The 7484-nt window shown below is 64.0% G+C and overlaps 1 protein-coding gene across 1 annotated transcript in view; it reads right to left on the bottom strand.

Moving 5' to 3' along the window:
* The window catches only part of SBF1 (SET binding factor 1), a gene marked incomplete at its 5' end in the record, with an annotated part of 33417 nt that overhangs the window by 14626 nt on the left and 11307 nt on the right, over window positions 1-7484 (bottom strand). The window contains 14 exons of the mRNA XM_027669870.1: window positions 84-279; window positions 381-454; window positions 559-731; window positions 1446-1705; window positions 2067-2225; window positions 2700-2768; window positions 2875-3024; window positions 3573-3685; window positions 3958-4162; window positions 4845-4943; window positions 5055-5183; window positions 6172-6285; window positions 6735-6812; window positions 7401-7484. The exon at window positions 7401-7484 is cut by the window's right edge and continues 28 nt beyond it. Of these exons, the coding sequence (XP_027525671.1) occupies window positions 84-279; window positions 381-454; window positions 559-731; window positions 1446-1705; window positions 2067-2225; window positions 2700-2768; window positions 2875-3024; window positions 3573-3685; window positions 3958-4162; window positions 4845-4943; window positions 5055-5183; window positions 6172-6285; window positions 6735-6812; window positions 7401-7484 (1903 nt within the window). The remainder of the gene's footprint in view (window positions 1-83; window positions 280-380; window positions 455-558; window positions 732-1445; window positions 1706-2066; window positions 2226-2699; window positions 2769-2874; window positions 3025-3572; window positions 3686-3957; window positions 4163-4844; window positions 4944-5054; window positions 5184-6171; window positions 6286-6734; window positions 6813-7400) is intronic.

The following is a 7484-nucleotide window of genomic DNA, read 5'->3' on the forward strand; positions in this document are numbered from 1 at the left end:
TGTTCCCCAGGGATCCCCAACCATCCCACTGCTCCCCAGGGATCCCCGCTGCCCCCCGAGGCCGCGGTGCCCCATCCCCTCACCCAGTGGGTCGGTGGGGGTTCCCTTGAAGATGATCCTGTAGGTGGTGAGGAAGATGGCTCCCTCGGCGGGGAGCAGGGGCGGCCCCCCGATGCTGCCCCCGGCAGCCTCCTCGCGCCCGTCGGGCATGAGGCACACGCGCAGCCCCTCCATCACACACTCCTCCCCCACCAGCAGGTTGGGGCGCAGCAGCTTCGGCTGGGGGGGGGACAATGAGGAGTTCAGCCCCCGAGGAGCACAGGAGGGGGGTCTCCGCAGCCCCCCACGGCTCCAGCCCCGTCCCAGGGGGACCCCCATACCTTCTGGATGGGAGGAAGCCTCTTGCTCTCCCTGTGCACGGCGTCCAGGGTCTCGATGTGCATCTGCACGATGTCTGTGACACGCAGGGGGTGAGGCCGGAGCAGAGCCCTGCCCTGCCCACCCCGTGCCCTCCACTGCTCCCCACAGGACCCCTGTGCCCACCCCTGGCGTCCCCACCTGGGATCATGACGTGCAGCCCCTTGAGGTGCTCGTTGGTGACGCCGCTCTCGGTGCACACCTTGTCCACGAAGCGGTTGATGAACCTCACCACGTAGTTGGCCACGTCGGAGCTCTCGGCGTCCTCGAAGCCGCTCTCGGTGTCGTAGCTCTCGGCCACGCTCCCGGCGATGCTGCCCGGGGAGCAGGGAAGGGTCAACCTGGAACAGCCCTGCCTGGCTGCAACCCGGGCCGGGAGCAGCTCCAGGGAGGTTCCACTCCTGGTGGGATCCCAGAAGAGATCCCTCTCCTCGTAGGAATGCAGGAGAGCTCCAGCAGAGCTCCCACTCCTGATACAGACCCAGGACAGCTCCCACTCCTGACAGGAACACAGGAAAGTTCCCAGTCCTCATATGGACCCAGAAGAGCTCCCAGTCCTCACAGGAACACAGGAGTGCTCCCACTCCTGATATGGGCCCAGAAGAGCTCCCACTCCTGGTATGGACCTAGGAAAACTCCCACTCCTGACAGGAACACAGGAGAGCTCCCACTCATATGGATCCAGGAGAGTTCCCACTCCTCATATGGATCCAGGAGAGCTCCGACTCCTGGTATGGATCTAGGAAAACTCCCACTCCTGGTATGGATCTAGGAAAACTCCCACTCCTGACAGGAACACAGGAGAGCTCCCACTCCCAGAAACCCCTTGGGCACCACAACCTGCCTCAATCCTGACAGAATCCTGGGATCCCAGCATGGCTGGGGTCAGAAGGGACCTCTGAAGTCCACCTGGTCCAACCTCCCTGCAGCGAGCAGGGACATCTCCCGTGTCCTGAGGGCAGGGACTGACCGGGGTGCCCCAGGAGCTGCTGTCCCCATCACGGGTGTCCCCCCGCGCGACCCCTCACCTGTTGGTGACGAAGCTGTTGCTGACGCTCTCGACGTCCCCCAGGCCGGAGCTGCGGAGCAGCCGGTTCTTGCTGGTGTCCAGGGGCAGGAGCAGGTAGCTCATGCGGTTGGCATAGTGGATGGCCTGGCTGAACACGGTGCTCTCCTCCTTCTGGATCAGCTCCTGCTGCTTCTCCCGGCTCATGGTGGGCCAGAGCCGCAGCTGCTCCGACGCGATCTCCAGGGCGGACTTGGCTTCCTGGGGCTCCTCCGTGCTCTCCTGAAGGGGTTGGAGGGAGGTGTTGGTTGTTGGCATGGACAGATCCACCCGCCTTCACCCCACTGTTCCCACAGGAATCTCCCAGAACCAGGATGAGGTCCCTGATCCTCATCTGAGCAGGTTACCCAGAACAGGCAACTAGCACAGAGCATCTGTGGCTGCCCCTGGATCCCTGGAAGTGTCCAAGGCCAGGTTGGACGGGGCTTGGAGCAACCTGGGCTGGTGGAAGGCGTCCCTGCCCATGGGATGGAAGGGGCTTTAAGGTCCCTTCCCACCCAAGCCATTCCATGATTCCACGATCAGTTTGCAGAGCTCTGTGAAGAGCTGCTCATCATCCCAGACTCGGTCAGGGTCTCCTCACCTCCTCCGCGTGGTTCTCCTCGCTGCTGTCCAGGTACAGGGCCCGGATGTGGTTCTGCACGTCGCAGTAGAACATGGCCTCCCAGAACTGGATGTTGGTCCACACCACGTGCTCCTGCACGCAGCTGTAGGCGAACTGTGTGATGCCCGGGCTCAGTTTCTGTGGAAGGAGAAGGTGGAAAAGGTCCATACAAACGTGGCCTTTGTGCCAGGCTCTGCTCCCTGGCAATCCCTGCTCTAGCCACCCGCTGGGACAGCCCCCGGCCCTTGGGCAGGCAGGGGGAATGTCTGCACCAGAGCTCCTCCAGGATTCCTTGAAAACTCTTCTCCAGCTCAGTGCCCACCCAGAGCCCTCAGTGCCACCGTTTTACAGGAGGCAGAACCTCATCCCGGCCTGCCCTGACAGACAGATGAAGCTGGAATTCCAGAGCAACAGATGAAGCTGGAATTCCAGAGTAGCGCCCTTCCCACAGGTGTTCCAGCCACCCTGGGAGCCCGTGAGGGGCTGGAAGGTTTGGGCAGGAGCTGTGCTCTGAGAAGCCCTGACGGGACAACCCCCTGGCTCTCTGCCCTCCCACCCTCAGCCTCTGCCCTCTCCAGGGACTCTGAGGTGCCGGGCCCTGACCCCGCTCACCCTGCAGAAGGCGGTGACCAGCGGCAGGAGCGCGGCGGCGATCCCGTGTTCGTCCATGGCCGTGCAGTCCTGGGGAAGGGAGCGGGGGTGACGGGGGATCCGGGACCAGGACCCCACTCCCAGGCCTGGCCCCGCTCCCAGGAGGGAGCAGCAGCTCCTGCCAGCCCCGTCCCACCTGCAGGCAGCAGTTCATCATGCGGATGACAAAGTCGAACTGCTGGTGGTCCAGCACCGCCCGGTTCTGCTGCACGTGCAGGTTGAGCTCCTGGGTGAGGCAGTGCCGGGCAGCCCGGCCCTTCATGGCACGCAGCACCGCCGGGAACAGCTGTGGGACACGGGCACGCTCAGGGGGGAACACGACATGGGGCAGTGGTGGCCTGGGAAGTGCTGGGGAACGGTCGGATTCGCTGGTCCCAGAGGGATTTTCCAACCTCAGTGACTCCGTGGTTCTATTACTGAGGTGGGGGTCGGGCTCTGCTGCCAGGGAACAAGGGACAGGACAAGGGGAAACTGCCTCAAGTTGTGCCAGGGGAGGGTCAGGTTGGATACCGGGGAAAATTCCTTCCTGGAAAGGGCTGTCCAGCCCTGGCACAGCTGCCCAGGGCAGGGAGGAGTCCCCATCCCTGGAAGGATTTCAAAGCCCTGTGGATGTGGCACTTGGGGACACGGGTCAGTGGTGGCCTTGGCAGAGCTGGGGGATGGTTGGACTCGATGGGCTCCGAGGGCTTTTCCAACCTCATGGGATTCCATGATTCCATGAACATAAGCCGATCAGCGAAGATGTGGACACGGGCAGGGAACATCCTCCCCACCCTGCCACGGAGGAGAGCAACCCACCCCTCTCCTCCCCCCCAGCCTCAGGACCCCCCTCACCTTTTTGGCCTCCAGCATCTTGTTCTCGAAGACGTAGGAGATGCAGTTCCTGACCACCTCCAGGCGCCGGGCGCTGTTGGCCAGGGCGTTGCCGTTGCGCTCCAGGATGGCAGCTGGGAAGAGAATCCCGTCAGTCCAGTCAGGGCAGGACCTGCACCCCCGGGGGGGAGACATGGTGCCCCCCTGCTCTCCATGGGCAGGGTCTGGGCTCCAAGAGACCACGGGCTGTGCCCCCTCAGGGTGCTGACAGACCCCGGGGTGCTCTGAGCAGCCCGAGGGGCAGGAGTTAAGGAGGACGGTGCTGCTGCTCCTCCACGTTTTGCTGCCACGGTCCCTCGGACACATCGAGGAGGGTCCCTCTGTCCCTCCCAGCACCCACACGTACCGATGGGGGGCCCTGAGGGCACCATGCACTTCTTCTCGGCCTTCACGGCCGGAGGGGCCGTCTGCAGCTTGGCCGTGGCCTGGTCGATGATCCACTGCACCGTCCCCTCGTCCAGCCGGGGAAAGGGCTTCTGGTGGAGCCGCAGGTGACAACCTTCCGTGGGCTTCTGCACCTTGTGCATGGTCACTGCGGGGTAGGGGTTCTCCTGCCAAGGCAAGGACAGCTCCTTTCAGGCCTGAGGACACAGCATGTCCTCTCCCAGCACAGGAGCCCCAGCGAGGTGTCCCTCAGCCACCTCCACTGCTCCCAGCGGGATTGTACAGCCCCCAGGAACCTGCAGTGCCAGCAGGACCTGCTGCCAAGCCCCACGGACAGAGAGCCAAGCCCTGCTCAGGAGCTCCATCCCAAACAGCCGAGGGTACCATGGGCAGGTGACCTGTGCTGGCCAAGTGCCACTGGACACCTCAAGCTGTGCCAGGGGAGGGTCAGGTTGGGGCTGAGGAGGAATTTGTTGCTGGAAAGGGTGGTGAGGCCTTGGCAGGGGCTGCCCAGGGAGGTTTGCAGTGCCCATCCCTGGAGGTGTCCCAGGAAGGCCTGGTCGTGGCCCTCAGTGCTCTGGGCTGAGGGCCAAGGTGGGGATGGGGCCCAGGGTGGATCCATGGGCTGGGAGGGCTTTTCCAGCCTCAGAGATCCTGGGATTCTATAAAACCAGGGAGTCCCTCTCCTGGGAGCAGCTCACACCTGGGTCACAGTGCAGAGGGGGAGAGGATCATGCCCCAAGAGCTTATGGAGGGAGGAGAGAGCGACCAGGGCTCTGACCCAGGGTTTCCCTGCCCTGAACCCTCCCAGCACCTTCCCAGTCCTGCCCTGGGGGCTGCAGGACTCACGTTTTTGTACAGCTTCTCCGCCAGCTCCTTGATGTGCCGCAGGATCTTCTGCTTGTTCCCCTCCTCGGCCCGCATGCGCTTCACCTCGTAGGCCACGAGCTGGGGACGAGGTGGAGCTGAGGGGAGCCCTTCCCACAGCCCCGTGTGCCCCCAGGGTCCCAGCAGATCCCATCGGGGCTCCGGGGTGGCCGGGAAGGGGGCCCCGCTCACCTCGTCGAACAGGTCGATGGGCCGGTACGGGGCGCCGCGCTCGGTGACGAAGCCGGCGAAGGCCATGCCCTCCAACACCTTGGTCAGGAAATCGTCCTCCGTCAGCCCCCGCTGCCCCAGGAACGCTGCCTGCAGGGGGAGAGCGTGTGCCGTCAGCGGGGGACACGGAGCCAAGGACACGCACCCGGGACGGTGCCACCTCCTGCCCTGCCCCAGCTGGGCACGGGGACAGGGTTTGCACAGAAACCTGAACCTCTGGCCTGCAGCAGCAGGACACGGGTGGCAAGGGAAGAGCACCAGTGTCACCTCAGTGTGCAGAGACAGGACACAAGGACACAGGGACACAAGGGCACAGGGACATGGGCACAGGGATACAGGAATTCAGGGGTACAGGAACAGACCAGAGCACTGAGTGCCACGGCCAGGCCTTCCTGGGACACCTCCAGGGATGGGCACTGCAAACCTCCCTGGGCAGCCCCTGCCAAGGCCTCACCACCCTTTCCAGCAACAAATTCCTCCTCAGCCCCAACCTGACCCTCCCCTGGCCCAGCCTGAGGCCGTTTCCCCTTGGCCTGTCCCTTGTTCCCTGGCAGCAGAGCCCGACCCCCCCCGGCTCCCCCCTCCTGTCAGGGACTTGCAGAGCCAGAAGGTCCCCCCTGAGCCTCCTTTGCTCCAGGATGAGCCCCCCCAGCTCCCTCAGCCCCTCCTGCTGCTCCAGACCCTTCCCAGCTCCCTTCCCTTCCCTGCACACGCTCCAGCCCCTCCAGGTCTCTCCTGTCTGAGGGGGTCCAGAACTGCCCCCGGGATTCCAGGGGGGCCCTCTCTCCAGTGCCAAGGTCTCAATAAAACCCCAGCTCCAGGCCTGGGCTCCCTCCTCCCTGGGAGCTGCCCTGGCTGCAGGAGCAGGGACACGGCCATGGAGCATCCGAGCACTCGGGGGCACGACCAGGGAAGTGCTGCCCGATCCAAGAGACCTCGGGAGGCTCAAGGACAAACACGGGATGCAGGTGGGCCCGGGAAGGATGTCAGGGCTGGAAACCCAGAATTGTTTTTTTGGATTCAGCTGTCACAGCCCAACTCATCCCAGCCCTGCCCCTGGAACGGGCCCCGCACACACCTTGTGGAAGCGGATGACGGGCTCGGGGTGGATGCGGATGATGTGCAGGCACCAGCGATAGCCCTGCAGCAGCTGAGCAAACAGGCGCAGGAACACGGCTCGGATCTCCTTGTCCTGGGAAAGGGAAGGACACCCTGCTCGTGGAGTGGTCACGGCGAGGTGGGACGGGTGTGGATGAGGCGGCTCCCGGGGCAGGAGTTTCCCCCCAGCGCCGAGGGGAGGGGATGAAGCCATTGGGTGAGGGCAGGAAACACGGCAGGGATTCCAGGGAAAAAGGGGCACAGCAGCCTGGATTCACTGCTCTGCCCCCCGGATGCTGCACAGGGAGGAGAAGGAGCTCTCACAGCCCCAGGGTTTGCTGAAGGACCCAAACATTCCACATCTGCCTCCAGCCCAGCCATGAACCCACGGGCACTGCAGGCTCCAACCACGGCTCGGAGCAGTGCCCTCGGTGCCCGGGCAGTGCCAGTGACACCGAGATGGAGACAGGCCTGGAATGGTGCCCGGCAGACAGGGTGTCCATCAGGAATGGCCTCCCCACGAGGGGTCCCCACTCCACTCACCTGCATCTTGAGGGAAGAGGCAGAAATGGTGGAAGGGAGGAAGGCGAGATCAGCCACCTCCAGCTCCGGGTCCAGGACCTGCCCAGGGAACACACACAGCTTCTTTCCTGGCCAGAAAAGCCAAGGAGTGTTCCCCAGAGACCCCACAGTCCCCCTGGAGAAGCACTGAGGGGTTTGGAGACAAACCACCAGGGATCAGGCACGGGAAGCCTCATGGCCTGACCCTTCCTTGGGAAGCACTGCTGGCAGAGTGGGGCTCCCAGGGAAGGGGGAGCCCCTCCAGCTCTGCCAGGGAGACCTTCCCCCCCAGTGCCCCGGGCTGAGGAGCTGGAGCAGCAGCGTTTGCTGGGCACAGTGCCCTGGGCACACACGGGGAACACAGGAACAGCCAGACGGGCTGCAGGGCCACAGCTGCTTCCTGCTCACGGGCTGGGAGCCAGCATTCCCATTCCCAGAAACCTTTGGCAAAGGAGGCTCTCTGGCACTGCTGCACATCAGAGCTATTGGACCAGGATTGGGAATGGTCCCTGTGACAGGATCAGGAGGAGCCCAAGGAGTGGACCCTGCTCTCAGAGGAGCCCCAGCTCCATTCCCAGCTCCCTGGACACATGTGTCATTCCCAGGGTTTTGGCACCTCAGGGATGGAGGGAATGCCGCAGCACCTACCATGGAAAGGGCTTCCCGGGTCTGCTGGAGCAGGGGCTCAGGGAGCAGGGAGATGTGGACACACTCGGGAACGTTCACGGTCCC

This window comes from Corapipo altera, unplaced genomic scaffold (genome assembly GCF_003945725.1).
Source record: "Corapipo altera isolate COAL_440 unplaced genomic scaffold, ASM394572v1 291, whole genome shotgun sequence".
Taxonomy (NCBI): domain Eukaryota; kingdom Metazoa; phylum Chordata; class Aves; order Passeriformes; family Pipridae; genus Corapipo; species Corapipo altera.